Source organism: Schistocerca americana, chromosome 1 (genome assembly GCF_021461395.2).
Source record: "Schistocerca americana isolate TAMUIC-IGC-003095 chromosome 1, iqSchAmer2.1, whole genome shotgun sequence".
NCBI classification, from domain to species: Eukaryota; Metazoa; Arthropoda; class Insecta; order Orthoptera; family Acrididae; genus Schistocerca; species Schistocerca americana.
The window spans coordinates 245936198-245957072 of NC_060119.1; the positions used below are offsets into that span (position 1 = coordinate 245936198).

The 20875-nt window shown below is 40.2% G+C and overlaps 1 protein-coding gene across 3 annotated transcripts in view; it reads left to right on the plus strand.

The window, feature by feature from the left end:
* Positions 1 to 20875, plus strand: part of LOC124553929 (rab5 GDP/GTP exchange factor) — a 72036-nt gene that overhangs the window by 49228 nt on the left and 1933 nt on the right. For all 3 annotated transcript variants that reach the window (XM_047127980.1, XM_047128119.1, XM_047128048.1), the window contains exons 9-10: positions 18574 to 18684; positions 20708 to 20839. In XM_047127980.1, the coding sequence (XP_046983936.1) occupies positions 18574 to 18684; positions 20708 to 20839 (243 nt within the window). The remainder of the gene's footprint in view (positions 1 to 18573; positions 18685 to 20707; positions 20840 to 20875) is intronic.

The window sequence follows — 20875 nt, forward strand, 5'->3', positions numbered from 1 at the left end:
TAGATGTGTAATAATACAGCTGCAATGGGGTAAGATAGATACTGCCTACAGGAAAATGAAAGATACCTTTGGAGAAAGGAGAACCACTTGCATGAATATCAAGAGCTTTGATGGAAACCCAGTTCTAAGCAAAGAAGGGAAAGCAGTAAGGTGGAGGGAGTACATAGAGTGTCTATAAAAGAGCGATGTACTTGAGGACAATATTATGGAAATGGAAGAGGATGTAGATGAAGATGAAATGGGAGACATGATACTGCGTGAAGAGTTTGACAGAGCACTGAAAGACCTGAGTCGAAACAAGGCCCCCGGAGTAGACAACATTCCATTAGAACTTCTGTCAGCCTTGGGAGACCCAGTCCTGACAAAACTCTACCATCTGGTGAGCAAGAAGTATGAGACAGGCGAAATGCCCTCAGACTTCAAGAAGAATATAATAATTCCAACCCCGAAGAGAGCAGGTGTTGACAGATGTGAAAATTACCGAACTATCAGTTTAATAAGTCACAGCTGCAAAATACTAATGCGAATTCATTACAGACGAATGGAAAAACTGATAGAAGCCGACCTCGGGGAAGATCAGTTTGGATTCCGTAGAAATGTTGGAACACGTGAGGCAATACTGACCCTACGACTTATCTTAGAAGAAAGATTAAGGAAAGGCAAACCTACGCTTCTAGCATTTGTAGACTTAGAGAAAGCTTTTGACAATGTTGATTGGAATACTGTCTTTCAAATTCTGAAGGTGGCAGGGGTAAAATACAGGGAGCGAAAGGCTATTTACATGAAAGGGAAGCAGTGGTTGGGAAGGGAGTGAGACAGGGTTGTAGCCTATCCCCAATGTTATTCAATCTGTATATTGAGCAAGCAATAAAGGAAACAAAAGAAAAGTTTGGAGTAGGTATTAAAATCCATGGAGAAGAATTAAAAACTTTGAGTTTCGCCGATGACATTGTAATTCTGTCAGAGACAGCAAAGGATTTGGAAGAGCAGTTGAACGGAATGGACAGTGTCTTGAAAGGAGGGTATAAGATGAACATCAACAGAAGCAAAACGAGGATAATGGAATGTAGTCAAATTAAGTTGGGTGATGCTGAGGGAATTAGATTAGGAAATGGGACACAAAGTAGTAAAGGAGTTTTGCTATTTGGGGAGCAAAATAACTGATGATGGTCGAAGTAGAGAGGATATAAAATGTAGACTGGCAATGGCAAGGAAAGGGTTTCTGAAGAAGAAAAATTTGTTAACATCGAGTATAGATAAATGTCAGGAAGTCGTTTCTGAAAGTTTTGTATGGAGTGTAGCCATGTATGGAAGTGAAACGTGGACGATAAATAGTTTAGACAAGAAGAGAATAGAAGCTTTCGAAATGTAGTGCTACAGAAAAATGCTGAAGATTAGATGGGTAGATCACATGACTAATGAGGAGGTATTGAATAGAATTGGGGAGAAGAGGAGCTTGTGGCACAACTTGACTAGAAGAAGGGATCGGTTGGTAGGACATGTTCTGAGACATCGAGGGATCACCAATATAGTATTGGAGGGCAGTGTGGAGGGTAAAAATCGTAGAGGGAGACCAAGAGATGAATACACTAAGCAGATTCAGAAGGATGTAGGCTGCAGTAGGTACTGGGAGATGAAGAAGATGGCACAGGATAGAGTAGTATGGAGAGCTGCATCAAACCAGTCTCAGGACTGAAGATCACAACAACAACAACAACATGGTTCTTATTAATCATTAACTTCCTTTATGTAGCAGGGAGAAGTGTCAAAGTGATGGTTATGTTCTGTTCAGCATCAGCTTAAAAACAAATTCTAAACTAATGTTAACATAGGTATTAATATTTGATCAGAAGGGAATAATTCTGACTGAGTAATATGCCATGTTGGCAGCAGCATGTCTTGGCTACAGCTAATAAATAAAAATTTAAAGAAAGTAAATTTTATGTGATGCCAAGAGCTACTAGTAAAGGAAACCTTTAACTACTACCAATTTTAATTGAAATGATCATCAGGCAGCTCTTACTGTGGCATTAACCCATTAGTGCTGAAATTAATTTTTTCGTGATTTTTTTTTTTTTTTAAAAAGATGTGTTATTATGCCTGTAAAAGGCATAAATTACACAACAGAGTTATTTCGAGGAAAGTCATTACCGCCATTAGAGAGATATTTGATGTTGCCATATGGCAATGCTAGGGGCTTTCACTGCCTAAATTTATATGGATTACAACTCCAACTAAAATGAGTAGGTTATTGAAATTTCTTATTACATATACAAGTTTTGTGCAAATTTATTATTCAGTCTTCGTCATACAATTGATACTTTATAACACAGTACAATTAACAATCAAAAATCAAACCTTGAACTCAGCATTATTTTACATGAAATGGAATAAAACAGTCAATACACAATCCCACAATACACTTTGAACACATTGGTCTCACAATAGATTTACAATCCTTGTGTGCACACCTTTTCTTCTTCTTTCCTTCTGTGTTCTGGACGAGGTGGTCAGTCTTATCAAACCTAATTGAATCTGATATGCGACTGTCAGAACATGCCCTTGATGCAGATGGTCTCCCCAGCTCCTTTTGGTAAAGCTTGGTGTCTTTGCAAGTACACTGTTGCCACTTCTCTCTTGAAATCAAACTGAGAAATAGTTTGGTTTCTTGCTTTATTATACAAAATCCATCTGTTTTGTGTGGAGACATCTAAACATCCATGTAAAGAGACACCAGTACCATTTCTTGCTTCTTACTGCAATGCGATAGCATGCTAGATTCTGATCCACCTGATCAGTACCTCCCATATATGTATTATATTTGGTTACCAGTTTTGGTGTGGGAATCATTATATTTCGCTTTTTTAGTTGCAAGAATCTCTCGACTTGGCCAACTTCTTGTGCACCACGTGAAGAAGAGATCATTGTGACAACTGAGTTGTCCAGCCACCGCACGTACAATAATCCATCATTCTTCTCTATTGTTGTCTCAAAATTTCCCTGATCTTTCTTGGGAAATAATTTTTTGTTTTCCAGGGGACATTCCTTAGGAATTCTGTTTTCTCTGATGGTACCGATGGCAGAATATCCGCCAACATGTTCATTTCCCAAATCGTCATCTGTGTCTGCGTTCGGATCTGGGGTTCAACAAACACATCACCTTCAATATCGTCATTATAAAGAATCTCCAGCACCTCAGCAAGCGAGAAACCTCTTCTAAAACTAAAAAGAGAAAATTCGTCCTTTTACTGAGTACAAGCGCCTAGCATTGCCATATGACAACACTGACGTTCAAACGGCCCGAATGAACATAATTTATTTCACAGCAAGCAGTAACCTCCAAAGAATATATATTTGAGTATTTAAAGCACAACCATACTAAAAAAAACCAAATTATATATCGTAAGTTACTGTGTAAAACATACTTACTGGAACTTATACTCCATTTTTCTTCGTCATTCAGCAAACGACGACTTACAACACTGCTTACGCTGCAGAATTTAAATGTATTGTTAAAACTGTTGCATTGTAGTGATCTTTTCAGTCTTGCAGAAAGTAATCCAGTGCTGCCAACACACTCACTTCGTTGATGTCATGGAAACAACGATTTTAAAAAAGTGTTACAAACATTGCCATGTGGCAACACATGGTGCTAATGTGTTAATCAAAAAAATGAAATTCTAAATTAATGATAGTATTATGAAAAGGATAGATTGTTACTCACCGTATAAAGTAGACACTGAGTCACAAACAGGCAAGACAAAAAGACTGCTACATATTTGAGTTTGGCCAAAAGGCCTCCTCCTAAAGCAGAAACACACACACACACACACACACACACACACACACACACACACACGCCCACTGTCTCTGCCCACTGGGGCATACTGCAGCATGCCCCAGTGGCCAGAGACAGTGGTCACGTGTGTGTGTGTGTGTGTGTGTGTGTGTGTGTGTGTCTGTTTTTTCTAAAAGTTAAACTTTTGGTTGAAAGCTCAAATGTATAGCAGTCTTTTTGTTGTACCTGTCTGCGACTCAATATCTTCTCTGTACGGTGAGTAACAGTCTAGCAGTCTATCCTTTCCATAATACTGTCATTATTCTCTCCTAAGTTATAAATTAAATCATTCTGCATTAATATGCAGGTACCTAGAAATGGACTCACTTACATGCGTTTTATCCTTGTCGGTGGCACACAGTGACCATTTTTATTAGATACTGAGATTTACCTCTGTTTATTTGTCATATCAAAATTAAAATTCATCTGAGAATAATACAGAATGATGAGACAGAAATGCTCGTTAGTACTTAGTTTCAGGGGCAAAGCTTTAAGTACTGCCAAAAGACAAATATAAAATCACACAAAAATATTCTAGCCTTTTGAACTGTTAGTGCCTTCCTTGGGGAGGATAGGGGGTTAGGCTGAGGGAGGTTAAAAAGTAAGGATAGGTCAGACTGAGGATGAGTGTGACCCACCTGTTGTTAGAACAGAGGGAGGCCATGATGAAATGAGAGCTGTCAGAGAGGATACTAGGTCCTAAGAACACTGTGCCAGATTCAGTCCAGATATGACAGAATGAGAAGTAATGGTGGATTAAGAGGATAAAAAATAAAATGAATAGTACAATTAACATCTAGGAGGAGATGGGGGAAAATCATGAGAAATGGGGGAAGAGAATGAAGATGAGAAAGTAAAACCAATAAAAAGTAATGAAATAAATATTATGACAGTCATATGTTAACACAGACAAGTCCCCGATGGTGCCAAGATGTGAGGATATGTTAGAGGGCAACATTACCATCTCCAGAGTTGAGGCAAACTACTATCAAGTTAGAGGATTCAAATGGCCTGTATGGTGTAGCAGGCACTCAGCCCTGTACATTTATGCCATAGAGCATGTTCAGCTACTGGGTAATGGGTATCCTCAAGGTGGACAGTTCTTCTATGGCCATTAGTGTGCTCTACCAGTTTAGTGGTGAATGTTCCTATATAAAACATTGTACAGTGGACACAAGTTAGTTTGTAAACAACTTGCATGATTTTGTAAGTTTCTCTGTCTCTGACACTTTGGGATATATATGATTAATGGAAAATCTCATAAGAGATGTGAAACAAATACTAACAAAGAGATAGAGGGGCTGGCCAGTACTTACCTCAGCTCAGTACATCCGATAGATACACATAAAACAAATAAAACAGAACCGAAAATTTACGTTCCTAGCTTTCGGAACAAATGTTCCTTCATCGAGGAGGAGAGAGGGGAAAGAAAGGGAAGAAGGGAAAGGAGATTCAGTTACTCACAACCCAGGTTATGAAGCAACAGGGAAAGGAAAATAGGGAGGGTAGCAAGGATGGAGGCATGGTTGTCAGAGGGAAGCCAAAGATATTCTACTGTAAGTACTGTGCCAGTTTCAAACCAAAGAGGATGCATACAGAAGTAAAGAGATATATAGTATAAAGATAAACACAACTATGTAGGATGAAAAAATGTGTGAATGGCTAAAGAGGAAAGGGAAAGAGGAGAAGACTGAAGAGTAAATGGGATTGAGGTTGTTTAACGTAGGTTCAGTTCAGGGGGATGGCGGGATGAAAGGATGTGTTGGAGTGCAAGTTCCCATCTCCGCAGTTCAGAGGGACTGGTGTTGGGTGGGAGAAGCCAAATGGCACATACGGTGTAGCAGGTTCCTAGGTCCCTAGAATTATGCTGGAGGGCAAGCTCCGCTACTGGGTATTGGGCATCTCCTAGGCGGACAGTTCGTCTGTGTCCGTTCATGCGCTCAGCCAGTTTAGTTGTTGTCATGCCGATGTAAAAGGCTGTGCAGTGCAGGCATGTCAGTTGATAAATGACATGTGTAGTTTCACACGTGGCCCTGCCTTGAATTGTGTATATTTTACCAGTAGCGGGGCTGGAGTAGGTGGTTGTGGGGGGATGCATGGGGCAGGTTTTGCAGCGGGGTCGGTTACAGGGGTAGGAACCGCTGGGTGGAGAAGGTAGTCTGGGAATATTGTAGGGTTTAACAAGGATGTTACGGAGGTTAGGGGGGCGACGAAAGGCAACTCTGGGTGGTGTGGGGAGAATTTTGTCAAGGGATGATCTCATTTCAGGGGTTGACTTGAGAAAGTCATATCCCTGGCAGAGTAATTTGTTGATGTTTTCGAGGCCAGGATAATATTGGGTGACAAGGGGGATGCTTCTGTGTGGTCTGGGGGTAGGAACATTGTTGTTGGATGGGGAGGAATGTATTGCTCGGGAAATCTGTTTGTGGACAAGGTCTGCAGGATAGTTGCGGGAGAGGAAAGCATTGGTCAGGTTATTGGTGTAATTGTTGAGGGATTCGTCACTGGAGCAGATACGTTTGCCACGAATACCTAGGCTGTAGGGAAGGGAGCGTTTGATGTGGAAAGGATGGCAGCTATCAAAGTGAAGGTACTGTTGTTTGTTTGTGGGTTTGATATGGACAGAGGTGTGGATGTGAGCTTCAACAAGATGAAGGTCAACATCCAGGAAGGTGGCTTGGGTTTTGGAGAAGGACCAGGTGAAATTCAGATTCGAAAAGGAGTTGAGGTTATGGGGGAAATTAAGGAGTGTTTCTTCACCATGAGTCCAGACCACAAAGATGTCATCTATAAACCTATACCAGGCCAGGGGAAGCAGCTGTTGGGTCCTCAGGAAAGCCTCCTCCATGCGGCCCATAAAGAGGTTGGCATAGGACGGAGCCATCCTGGTTCCCATGTCCGTTCCCCTGATTTGTTTGTAGGTCTGGCCTTCAAAAGTGAAGTAATTATGGGTGAGGATGAAGTTGGTAAGTGTGATAAGGAACGAGGTTTTTGGAAGATCTTCGTGTGGGCATTGGGAGAGGTAGTGCTCAAGGGCAGAGAGACCATGGGTATGTGGGATGTTTGTGTAAAGGGATGTAGCATCTATGGTGACAAGAAAGGTTTCAGGTGGGAGAGGAGTGGGAATGGATTTGAGGCGTTCTAGGAAGTGGTTTGTGTCTTTGATGTAGGATGGGATTCTACGGGTGATAGGTTGTAGGTGCTGGTCTACCAGAGTTGAGATACGTTCGGTTGGGGCTTTGAAGCCTGCCACAATGGGACGGCCAGGATGGTTCTCTTTGTGGATTTTGGGTAATAGGTAGAAGGTAGGGGTACGTGGCTCAGGTGGAGTGAGTAAGTCTATGGAAGCCATTGTGAGGCCTTGTGAGGTACCTTGGATTTTTAGGATTTTTTGCAGCTCAGTCTGGATGGAGGGAATGGGATCCTGGGTAACAGCTTTGTAGGTTGAGGTGTCGGAGAGTTGACGCAGTCCTTCTGCCACATACTCCACACGGTCAAGTATGACAGTTGTGGAGCCTTTATCCGCCGGGAGGATGACAATAGAGCGGTCTATTTTCAGCTCCTTAATGGCACGGGATTCAGCTGGGGTGATGTTGGGGGTTGTCGGGATGTTCTTCAAGAAGGAGTGGGAGGCAACACTGGATGTGAGGAATTCCTGAAATGTCTGCAAGGGATGGTTTTGGGGGAGGGGAGGAGGATCCCTTTGAGAAGGCAGTCGGAACTGTTCTAGACAGGGTTCAACACTGGGTCTAGTATTTGGGGGCTGTGTTTGGGTAGTGAAGTGATATTTCCAGTTGAGGTTCCGGGTGAATGAGAGGAGATCTTTAACCATGGCAGTGTGGTTGAATTTAGGCGTGGGGCTAAAGGTTAATCCTTTTGATAGAACAGATGTCTCATGAGGAGAGAGGGATCTGGATGAGAGGTTTAGGACTGAATTGGGACTGGTGATATGTGGCATTTGACTGTGGTTATAGTTGAGATTTGGTCTATGTGGGGTATGTGCTGGGATGGGGAGATTGAGTAGGGTGGCTAGGCTAGGTTTGTTGGCTATGAGGGGGGTTTGTTGAAGGTTCTGTTGTGGTTGGTGTTTGTGAGGGATAGGGAGAGGGACCCCACTTCTTAGGTGTTGCACTAGCACTGTGGATAGTTTTTTCAGGTGGTGTGTGGCATGGAACTCAAGTTTGCAGCTGGCTTCTAGGATGATGTTCCTGAGTGTGTTCTCCAAGCAAGGGTTTGAGAGGTGGAGGACTTTGAAGAGAGATAGGAGCTGTTGGGAGTGGTGGTTACATGAAGTAGTGTAGAGATTCAGGACAAGTTGGGTAAGGGCTAAGGATTGAAGGTTCTGGAAGTCCAGGAGAGACTGGTGGAAGGAGGAATTGCACCCAGAGATGGGAACTTTCAAGGTAAGCCCTTTAGGGGTAATTCCAAAGGTTAAGCAGGACCGGAGGAAAAGTATGTGGGATTGCAGTTTGGCTACGGTGAATGCATGTTTCCGGAATGAATGTAAATAATGTGGTATAGGATTAGGGTACATAGTGGGTAACTGGTGGGTAGGGAAATTAAATAACTAAAGTTGAAATAGTAATCATAAGAAGGAATAAAACGCGGAGGGAAGGACGAGAAAGAAAGAAATTGTGTTGGTAACGTTCAATACCAAAGGAAGACCACTAAATAAGAAAAATACGGAAAAAGTTGACCAGACCAAGCAAGTACGTCTAGATCAGGGGAAAAGAACACACATTGCTTAAAAACAGAGGTAGCGAGTGGCGAAAAAAAGATAGCGCGTGCCGCAAAAAAGATCGTGCGTGCCACAAAAAAGATCGCGGGTGGCGCAGAAATGTCCCAAAAAATTTTCTTGTGGCAGAGAAAGATAGCCAATGGCACAAAAATATCGGCAGCAACAATATTGTTGTCTTGGCTGGAATTGGTGGTAATGGTGGATGCATGGTGCAGGTTTCAGTGCAGAGGTGACTGCAGGGGTAATCTGGGAATGTCGTATGGTTTGACAACAGTCTTTCGGAGGTTAGGACAGTGACAGTTTGTGGTGTGGGGAGGATGTCATGGGGAGAGAGGTTCTCATTTCAGGGATAGTCATGGGAAAATTGAAACTTTGCCGGTTGGTTTGGATATTATTAATCACCAAGTAGCAGTCTAATAAATGAGTTATACTGACCAAATCCTAAGAATGAGCTGATTGGCTAGTACTGCTGTGTGAGTTGTTTGGTATCAGCGTTTCGAGGAAAGAATAATGCATTAACACAATCAATAAGGTTCTATTGTAACAGTAATAACTATGGTGTTCCATTGTAATTAAGTGTTATATTTCTTGATTTTACACAAATGTGAGGCAGTTGCTCCCTTCGCCTTACAATTTAATGATGGTTAAACTCAATACGGGTGCTCTTTGATATCTTTCCACACACAAACACGTCACAATCTTCACTTCAATTATAGGTGGCTGGCGCAGGTGGCACAAAATGCGTAATGACAGAACAATGTAGGTATTTCAATAAACACTTCAAAATAAACTCTATAGTCTTCATTGGTAAATTGCTGAGAGTTAACTTGTGGCATCAGGGACATGCTCAGTTGAATATATGTATTATGGGTGGCTCTCTGCCAGTACACCACGTCCTGCTCACTTATAGCGACTTCTCCCTGTTCACTCCCAGCACTGCACTCACTACCAATTGCTGTATCTGTGTGGCACTTGATTTTGATATCGAGCCTATGTTGAGTTGTGTGAGGCAAAACTACATTTCTCTGTACATAAGGGACTGCAGATCCCTTACATCCCCACCCGAAAAGACTTCTTTGTAGTTGGAGGCAAAAAAGAATGTAGGAAAAGTTTATACATATTCAAAAAGAATGAAGACATTAAATCCAAGTACACATTGAAACTATAAAATATTGAGTAAATTCCTTCTACTCTGGTCATAAACTGCCTCGAAAGAAAATATTACACAAAAAGTTAAACATATACAGGGCGTTTCAAAAAGAAAGAGCAGATTTCAAACATTTATTTCTCAAAAACTACAAATGATAGAAACACAATTCCAACGGTCCTTCACTCAATATGAGTACCAAATGTTACACAACAAATATCAAAACTGTACCTCAATATGAGCACCATTTGTTACACGACAAATATCAAACCGGTATCTCATTTCTTGCCACACACGACGCAACTGGTCTTTAGTTACCGAATTCACGGCCGCAACAATTCGATGTCGTACCTCTTGAAGAGTAGCGGGCATAGGTGGGACATAAACACAGTCCTTTATGTACCCCCACAAATAAAAATCGCAGGGAGTAAGGTCTGGTGACCTGGGAGGCCACAGACGATGACATTGATCTTGTGCTCCTGCTCTTCCAATCCACCGTCCTGGAATGGTGTTATTTAGGTACCGTCGTACAGGTTCAGAGAAGTGTGGTGGGGCGCCATCTTGCATGAAGATGAAGTGATTTGAATCTTCCTGAAGTTGAGGAAATAGCCAGTTTTCTAACATGTCCAGGTAAATGGTTCCTGTGATAGTTTTCTCCATGAAAAAGAAAGGTCCATAAACTTTGTTTACCGAAATTGCACAAAAGACGTTAACCTTTGGTGAGTCTCTTTCATGTTGAATAACGTCCCTCGGAGTTTCACTCGCCCAAATTCGTACGTTATGCCGATTAACTTTACCAGAAATGTGAAACGTTGATTCATCTGAAAAAATTAATCGTTCGGCAAAATTGTCCTCTTCCATGTCCTGTAGAATTGCAGTTGAAAATTCGAACCTTTTGTTGTGGTCGTCAGGACGCAATGCTTGCAATAACTGCAGTTTGTACGGCTTCATGTGCAGACGCTTACTCAGAACGCGCCATACCGTTGTTTTAGACATGTTTAGTTCGTGACTTGCCCGTGTCGTGGATTTTCTAGGGCTCCTTTCGTAAGCTGCACGGACACGCTCGACATTTTCATCCGATGTGCGTGGACGACCCGTGCTTTTTCGCTTGCAGATGCAACCATCTTCTACGAATCTGTGATGCCACTCATAAATTTGCTTATGACGAGGCGGCTGTTTGTTGAATTGACGGCGGAATGCACGTTGCACACCAACAATGGACTCTAACTTTGCAAATTGCAGCACACAAAATGATCGTTCCTGTGGTGTCGTCGCCATTTTCCTACAAACAAACGCCAGCGCCACTGCGGATTTGCATGGAACTTCTGCGCGGACCATTGAAAAACTTTGAACCTTTCTCTGACAAGAAACGTTTGAATTGTGTTTCTATCATTTGTAGTTTTTGAGAAATAAATGTTTGAAATCTGCTCTTTCTTTTTGAAACGCCCTGTATAACTGGAGAAATCGGAAATAGTTTGCACAAATTCCATACATAATGTACAATAAATTTCTCTCTTCAACAGTTAGTGTGAAATTCGAAATATCTATTACATAACACAGTACAAAAACTCTTATTAACTTTATTTCGGGTGCCCCCTTGAGTTTGCTGTATGCCCAGTAGGGCTTGCCATCCGAAAACACTTCACCTCAGTTCTGTGCCACACAAGGAGGAGAGCAAATACCTCTAACCACTGACTATTCTCGATCTGTAACACTCTAGTAACACAAAAGATATTAAACAAAATATTATAAATAGTACAAATAATTGCAGTGCCTTTCTTCTTACCAGATTATGCGAGTGTAAGTCTGTCTTTAACGTGATTGTCTCAGAACTGGTTTCAAATAGATGGCCGTATTACTCTGTCCTAAGCTATTTTTACTGAATTTGAACAGTTGTTATTAACATTGCACATAGAATGGTGAATATCTTTTGGTACATAGATTCAACATTTCAAATATCCATTCTCATCATTGACTGCCTAGAGCCAGCATTCTACCTTTGCACTCAACCTGATAACATAAATTATCAACCTCAACAGCTAATTAGATTACTGAATCATACATTGTTCATCATTACAACCTTTAAATGCATACTGATATAAATAGGATTACTCGTGTGAACATATATGACATTCAGACATCACCTGTACTTCATATTCCATATGTCTTACACCTTATATAAATCTCCATGAACATATACATACCTACCTCAATTCAACATCTCAATTCAGGCAGCCAGAGACTGTGGTCGTGTGTGTGTGTAGGTTGTCTGTTCTGATGAAAGCCTCTTTGGCCATAAGCTTTGTTTGTTGTGCCTTTCTGTGACATGGCATCTCAGCTATGTGGTGAGTAGAACTTCCCTTTTCAAAATACTATCATTATTCCATTGGGGATTTCCCATTGTTTGATTTCAAATGTACATCAAATCCATATTCCTTCGTCATCCACTAATCATTTTCATTAATCTCCATAAAAAACACAAAACTCCACAATGCTCCATTAATTCCATACATATTACAAACTTCATTAATTTTATAACATCGTAACACTACTTCTCTCTGTATCTCAGTATCATTTGCATTGACTATTACTTATCAGCTACATGCCCCTACACACATTCTCCTATTGACAATACCTATCAGCTGTTGTTTAGCTATAATTCCTAACTTATACTAATTATCTCTTCTCAATATTTAAACGGATGTTTTCCTTCAGGTCTGGTATTACTATTTTTGTAATTTAACTTCCAAACAATTACATAAAACACGACTTCTTCAATAGTTCATATTTATCTTGTATTATTAATTGGTTTTGATTGGATTGCTGGGACAATCGTAATGACTATGGCAACACAGTAATTTAAACAATAACTCTTACTATATTCTAGATGATATCTGAATAACCACTATTAAATCTATTTATTGACATAATGAATAAGTCCTACTATTTTGTTAATTCCTTCTTAGTACTTGCCAGGATTGCTAATCGCCCAACAAATTAATGCCTAAAAACCTCTTAAATCAAAGGACAGGAAAAATGGTAGATGAGCGAGACTTGAAAAAGGAAGAAAAATCTCACTCAGGTGGGAGCATACCAATTGCCCCTCAGTATACAGACAAAAGAGCTGCCTGTTCACTATGCTCTTGGTCAGTCCTTTAATTTAGGTTACCTCTATCCCTCAGTCTACCATCTCCCCTCTCATCATTCCTCAAATCCTCATCTCTTCTGGAACTGTTGTAAAATTGACAACCATGTTCTTGGTTTCTGTAGCCATGACCACCTCCCTTCCTCTGTGGGATGGTTGTTTATCAGAGCGATTTCCTCGGCAGTTATCTCCTCCTTGTTTTGCTTGTGCATTTGACTGTCTTCCTGCAGATGCGTTGATTCTAACTGCTCAGGTACCTCCATCAGTGCATCCATATCCTTGATCAGGCTTACTGATAAGATCTCATTCATTCTTCTTCTCAACCTTCTCTTAATGGCAGACATCGTTATATCCACTTTTAGTGACTGCTCTAAAGTTCCATTCAATTCCCACAAATGCTCAACAAACTCCCTCAGGGTACCTCTTCAGTTTTAAGTGCCTTGCGATGTAGTAGGTCTTCCATCATTGCACACTGATGACTCCTTCAAATTGATCATAACTGTTAATTTCGTCCTTCTACTTCATCCCCCATATGAATACTTCACCCTCCATTCTATCTATCGCAAATTACATCTTGTCTTCATCCTTGAAACATTCAGGGAAGATGCCCTTCAACCATTTCGTAAATATCATTGAGTGCAAGGTTCCCTTAGGCTTATATCTTTGTCCTACATGAGCCTGGGTGTACTTGTTATCACCATTCACCACCTTAATAACTCTACTCTCCCCCACTGCTAACTCCTCACTAACAATCTTCTTATCAATTTCATCAGTTTTTGTTTCTAGTTGTTGGATTACTGCCGGTAAATGCTGCATATCCTGTGTAATCTTATGATTATTTTCTCTACTTCGCACTGCTTTAGCATTCTTTGTATTTACAGCCAGTTCGTCTCACTTAGAGGCTAGTCCCTGAATAGCAACATCACATTGCTGTTGCGTCTGTGTCAACCTTTCAATCTGGTGCCCAAAATGTCTCTCAGCGTCTTGGATCTTCTCCTCCAATTCTTCATTGACTTCTTAACATCATCCTCAGTGTTACTTGTCACCTTCTAATCCATCTTGTCCATATCTTCTCAGAGTTGTGTCAGGTTTTGCTGCAATTTGTTATTTCTTCCATTGTATTCTCTCTTCATCTCTTGTGTGAACTCCAGTAACTCTTTCTTTGAATGACAGCCTTGTTCTTGTAATACCTTCTGAAACCTTTCTTCATTCTTCTGATTTGCAAAATTGCTGCCATCATTGATTGCATCTTTTCCCACCTTTCCTCATCTGGACCTCGTTTATTTCCTGTTCGCTTTATTGAATAATGGGTTGTCAACTGACAATCCACAAACATTGCATGCAGGATATTGTTGTTGTCCTGAAAAAATACAAGAGCAATAAGTATTATAAAAATGACTCCATTAATACAACAAGAGCTTGTAAATGCTTACATGTGGTTAAAAGTGCCTATGCAGAAATGATATAAAGAAGTCAAACAAAAAGTGCGGATATCATGCCAGAACTGGTCAAGCTGATTAGCTCCAGTGCTGGCATGATGTCTAAACTTGTTGTTTGGTTCATTTATACAATTTTTGCACAGGTGCTGTGAACCACATGTAAGCATTTATGAGCTCTTATTGTATTAATGGTTTCATTTTTGTATCATTTATTGCTATTGTATTTTTTTGGACCACAGCAACATGCTGCATGTATCATCATATTGTTGATGCTCACTGATAAGAGCAAAAAGGGCACTAGGTGTCTGAAAGTGGTCAAGAAATTAAATTTCTTTTATACAACTGGTTGCTAATTATTTCTATATATCTTATTTAACTGTTTTCTTTATTGCAGACTCTCTCTCTCTCTCTCTCTCTCTCTCTCTCTCTCTCTCTCTCTCTCTCTCTTTCTAATTTTTTTTGCCACATCTCCATCTCTTCCTTCCTAGTTCATTTAGTTTCTCTTCCTGTTAATCCATAGTTACCTTATACTATGTCTCCATCATATCTTGACTGTAGCTGGCACAAAGCATTGTACTGTCTGCCTTGTACTCTATACAATATCCCCCCCCCCCCCCCCCTCCTTTGTTTTTGTTTTTCCTCTGTCCTCACAAGAGGTGAGTCCCCCAGATCTTGGGGATCAATGTGAGATGCCCTTCTTCTTTTTCCTTCTCCAACATTTTCCTCCATTGTCTTCAAGGAAAGAACTGATGGTTTGATACTCTTCGAGGAAGTAACTAAATGGAAGATAGGATAGTTTAATGCACATTGATGTGTGGCTAGTGACAGTACTAAAACTTTTGCCTCCTGAAGGTATATATTGACCAGCAAACCTTCTCATAATTTTATGTTCATTTTCTGACATTTAATCTAGCCCCCATAAGTAGATATTGAGATTCACAATTCTTAATTATATATTTACTGTAGTTGATGTCATTTCATCCACAGTTTCAGGCCCCAAGCTTTATTTGATGTCTGAGGTGCAATTGCGGTTTGAATAGCAAACAAAAATTTTGCAGATTTTATTTCATTTATTCTATATTTTCAGAACAAAAAACATATATGCATTGCTCCAGTATGACTATATCAGTGTTGCCACAATACCATTATTTAAAATTAAAATACATTTTCATCTGAAGTGCCACGTTGTCGGGCCAACCACAACCTCTCTCTCTCTCATCATTTGGCCGGCACTCTCTGCTGATATTCATCCCACCTCCAACTGAGGCAGCTTCTTTCATTAAGGTGGCTTTATATGTCATAATTACAACAGAGCATTTAACTTAAATTGTGTTTTATATAATTTCAAATTACACTGAAGGCTAATTTTATCAAAGATTTAGTGAATCGAAATAAAAATCTGGACAACTCGTTTCTGTTTGCATGCAAATCATATTCAATAGATATTGATTGAAATGGTGTGATGTAAGGATAAGACTAAAGAGAAACATAACCATAATTCTCAATACAAATACCAGAATAAAAGTTGAGCAAAATTTTTGTTTTATGTACAATGGATAATTACATTTTATAATGGACGTACATATTTTAAATTGAATTTTTTGAAGGAAAACTGTTTCTAAAGTCATTGATGTTTTAATTGTAAGTGATTAAAACATTGTCTTTTAGGTGAAACTACAAGGGTTGTACCAAAAGTAAGGTTCCCAATGAGCTACAGTCTCAAGGGAAGGTGCTAGGATAAATCTGACAATAGTGCCATGCACAGTGGTTCCCCCACACTCGAGCCCGCCCGTCCGCGATTCGCTATGTCACTCAGAGTTGGCTTGGCAGCCATCAGAGCTGGAAGTATTGATCGCCACTCCCACTAAGTGCGAGGTTCGAGCCGTAATCCAGTTTCTCCATGCAAGGAAGTTGCCGCCCATGGAGATTTATCGGCATCTGACTGAAGTTTATGGTGAAGAATGCATGCCCATTCAGCACGTCCACAAATGGTGCAGGGCCTTTGCTGAAGGTTGCACAGAAGTTCACCATGAAGAACGGAGTGGAAGATCGCTGGTTTTAGATGTGATTGTCCAGAAGATCAACAGTGAGCTGCTCAAAGAATGGAGGGTCACTGTCTGCGAAATTGTTGAACGCATTCGTGAAGCTTCCCATGGCACAATTGAAAGAACTTTAACAGAAACGTTGGGTTGTCTCAAGGTGTGTGCTTACTGGGTCTCCCAGATGCTGACTGACAGACACAAGGAACAATGTCTTGACTGTGCTCGCAAGTTTCTTCAGCAGTGTGTGGGGGGGGGGGGGGGGGGGGGGAGGCAACAAGGAGAAGTTGTGGAACTCTATTGTCATGGGAGATGAAACGTGGGTGTTTCATTACACCCCGAAACAAAACAACTCTCTCTCTCTCTCTCTCTCTCTTCAGTGGCGTCACTCTGGTTCACCGCCACCAAAGAAATTAAAACAAACGCAGTTGGCAGGAAATGTTATGGCGAGTGTGTTTTGGAATTGGAAGGGGGTACTCCTCATTGATTTTATGCAACCTGGGACAACAATAAACTCAGACAGGTATTGTGAAACATTGACTAAACTCCGATGTGCAATCCAGAATCGCCAGAGAGTACGTCTGAAGGAGGGAGTAGTGCTTCTTCATGAGAACGCTCTACCTCACATCACTCATCAAACGCGAGCTTTTGAAGAAATTTGGGTGGACTGTTACGCCCCATCCCCTGTACAGTGTGGACTTAGCCACCAGCAATTATCACCTCTTCACCAAGGTAAAGGAACACTTGGGTGGCAAACACTTCAAGAGTGACGATGAAGTCTGAGCAAAGATCACATGGTCCCTCAGTGGTTTGGAGGGAGACTTCTTCGACTTAGGAACAAAAAAGCTGGAGCACCGTCTTCAAAAGTGCGTTGAAAAAAAATGGAGACTATGTTGAAAAATAGACAAAAGTGTAAGCTTTTCAACAGTGTGTAAATTAATAACAATAAACAATGTTATCTATTTGTAAAAAAATATGGGAACCTTATTTTTGGTACAACCCTCATAGCCTCACGGAGTGGCCGTGTGGTTAGAGGTGCCATGTCACTGATTCCGTGACCCCTCCTGCTGGAGGTTCGAGTCCTCCCTCGGGCATGGGTGTGTGTGTTGTTCTTAGCATAAGTTAGTTTAAGTAGTGTGTAAGTCGAGGGACCGATGACCTCAGCAGTTTGGTCCCTTAGGAATTCACATACATTTGAACATTTTTTACAACCCTCGTACATAACTGAATTGAGCTATTTTGACCTCGTGCTTTGACCGAGACACGTCAATTGCTTTATAAGATGATTTTCAAAGAGTAACATACCTGGTCCTCAATTAATGCTCAGTGCAGTACGGCAGATGCCAAAAGTCATGTTTTCCTAATTCTTTTGAGTAGTGTAGTTGAAAGTTTGGTAATTTTATTACATCCTATCACAGTTAAACACACAGAAGAATTCCCTTGAAACTTCTTTGTGAACACTGCTACTGTAAATATTGATGAATAATATAGGTCCTCATGATGTACCTTAATGGGATAAAGAAATATATTGTACGTCAGAGTATGTCCTTTTATGGATGAGTTAAAAGCACATCTTTACATTATGTAAAGGTACTCTTTCAGATCCCTAATTGTTTTTGCCCATGTGATTATGGGTATTGGATCTAGTGTTTATACAGAGAAGAAGGAAAACACGAGCAGAGCAGTGTTAAACCAATCAAGACTTTTAAATGACTACTATATACAATATACTGTGTATACTGCAGTCTTGAACGAGCCGTGACTGAAGCCTGAACAACAGGGGACTGACAAACTAGAACATGCATTTCTACTATGAAATGGTGCATTGATAACGACTAGGCACTAGGCAAAATCTAGATTTTCCAAATAAAACCTGCAAGAAAAGGATGACTGATTGCTGTGCTGTATCATTTGAAAGTCATTGAATGCGCCCAATGTTCCTAATGGAAGGTAACCTGGTACCAACCAAAACTGGTTACTGTGATATCTTGATGCAAGAGAGAGGTGCATAAATTTTTCTTCTGTCTTCTTTTCTTTTGTTCTTACTGAATGTGAATTGAGATGTACTAGTTGTAGCACCAAGATATGTCAGAATTATTCATAGCTTCTTGCTAGGTGTTAAAAATTAGTAATAGTGTGGCCACTGAAAATTTATTTACACTCGCATATAGTAACTAGTAGTTGTATTGGACACTCTGTGTGAAGCTCCATGGTATTTCTGTTGCAGGGAATGCATTTAATGTATGAGAACTTGGCAATGTTGGAAGATTTAAGAACAAGGCATGAAAGTCTTATGAAGGGAATAGCAGAACTTAAAGAGAAAATATATAATTCTGAGGTAAATTTCTGATATAATTATTTTTATATGTATGTGATTCTTCTGTGATATGCTTATATTACTCTTGCCCAAGCAGTTAATATTGATTGTGTTACTTTGATACTGTGTTTTCTGTAAGAGAAAGTGTATCAGATCCCCATAATATTAGGTTGGTGCATAGGTTTATAGTATTTGCGTGTTGCATATTGGTATTCCAGTGTCTGTGGTTTTATGTCTTGATTGTCTTTTCTGTTTGTAGTCTATTGTTGCTGTATGAGTTCACATATTGTTGTTTGGTCACATTTGGAGGGAGTGAGTGGTGCTGTGGATGATAGAAAATGGAGTGCCATGTGGAGAAATCGTAAAATTTCTGACATATTCTTCTGTTTGAGTTCAACAGAAGGGTGACAGCTGTGGAGGCAGCTAGGAAAATTTGCACCATGTATGGGGATAAAGTCATTGGACAGAGCATGGCAAAAAAATGTTTTTCACATTTTGAGGGTGATCATTTTGACATTAGAATTCTCCACATTCAGGAATAACTTTGGGATTTGAAGAAGATTGTTAAGAACTGGCAAATGTGATGAACTGTGATCATTTGACCATCATGCAACATTTGCATGCAACAGGGAAGATTAAATAATTGGGTTTATTCCTACTGCATTTTCTGAGCCAAAATTACAGAAATCAGTGGGTAGTCATATGTGCATCTCTGCTAGCTCATCATCAATTGACTAGTGAACAACACATCATTTGCATCATGTATCATTACTGGTGACAAGAAATGGTATCTTTATGCTTACATAAAGAAAAGGAAGGACTGGTTGAGCCCAAACAAAGCAGCAGCTCCCTATACAAAGACCTGCGCACATCCACAAAAGATAATGTTATGCATCAGGTGGAACAGTGATGATGTGGTGTACTACAAATTGCTTTCCCAAAGGTGTAACCATAATTACTGACATTTTTTGTTAACAACTGAGACATCTTGCCACCATAGTCCAAGACCAACAACCAGGAAGACTGTGAAGTGATGTTACTCAACAATACGTGTGCCTGCATTCTGCTAGACTGACAAAAAAACACTATACTGAATTGAGTTGGGAAGTCATTCCACATCCACACTATTCATCCGATCTTGCTCTCAGGTTTTCACCTTTTCTGCTCTATCAAACAACCTTCTAGGAACTTCCTGTCCACATGAAAATGTACTACAAACATGGCTCAATGAGTTCTTTGCCTCAGAACCACATGATTTTTGGAGTCGTGGAATTGAAAAATTACTCCAGCATTGGCAGACTGTAGTAAATAGTGAAGGAGAATATATTATTGATGACTAGAGCTTCTATTGTGTGTATCAGTTGTGTTTTTTAAACTTATGGAAAAATGCTATGAACTTATGCACCAACCCAATAATCTATACATTCACCATTAATGGTGTGTGATCAGAGCAACACAGCTGTAGATAATAAATTAATAAATCGGTGTAAAACCAGCAGTGGAATATAGTTCTTATCAGCAGCCATTCATTAAATAGAATAGGTCTTTAGCAGCAGGGAGACATGGAGGAAAGGACAGTGAGCTACAGTGATAGGTCTAAACAAGGACTTTATTTGGAAACTTATGAAGTTATTGCCCTTTCTGTGTACCTTTCACCTGCTAAGCATCTCTGCTATTTGATCAGTAGTTTAATGGTGCATACATGGTTATTATTGTCATCATATTATGTAATTATGACTAAAATAAAAAAAAGATGTGCTGATGGTAAAAAACACACACACACACACTCGCACTCACACTCACACTGAATGACTTCAGTGCATTATTGTTTTTATGCATCAGTACAGGCATTGGCTCACATTCTTGGTGATGTGCTGGATAACAACTGCAAACTAAGCAAAATGGTTTGATTTATGTAATCTGGATGCAGATTCTCATATATCATTTTGCCACAAAAAATAGTTTCTGCATTTTTTTTATCTTTATGATAGTGAAATTACTTTTGAAGAATAAGAACATTCCTGCTTTTTTTCTTTCTTTCAAGAATGAAGTGACTGTGAAAGTTGAAGCTGTTCTGGCACGCACGCCTCTCAAAATTCGCCCAAGGAAGACTCCAACCAATATTGACTCGGATGATCCAACATGCCAGGCCTTGCCCCCACCAATTACTCCACAGGTTTAGTATATAGTTTTGTCAGTTTCATTTAGTGAT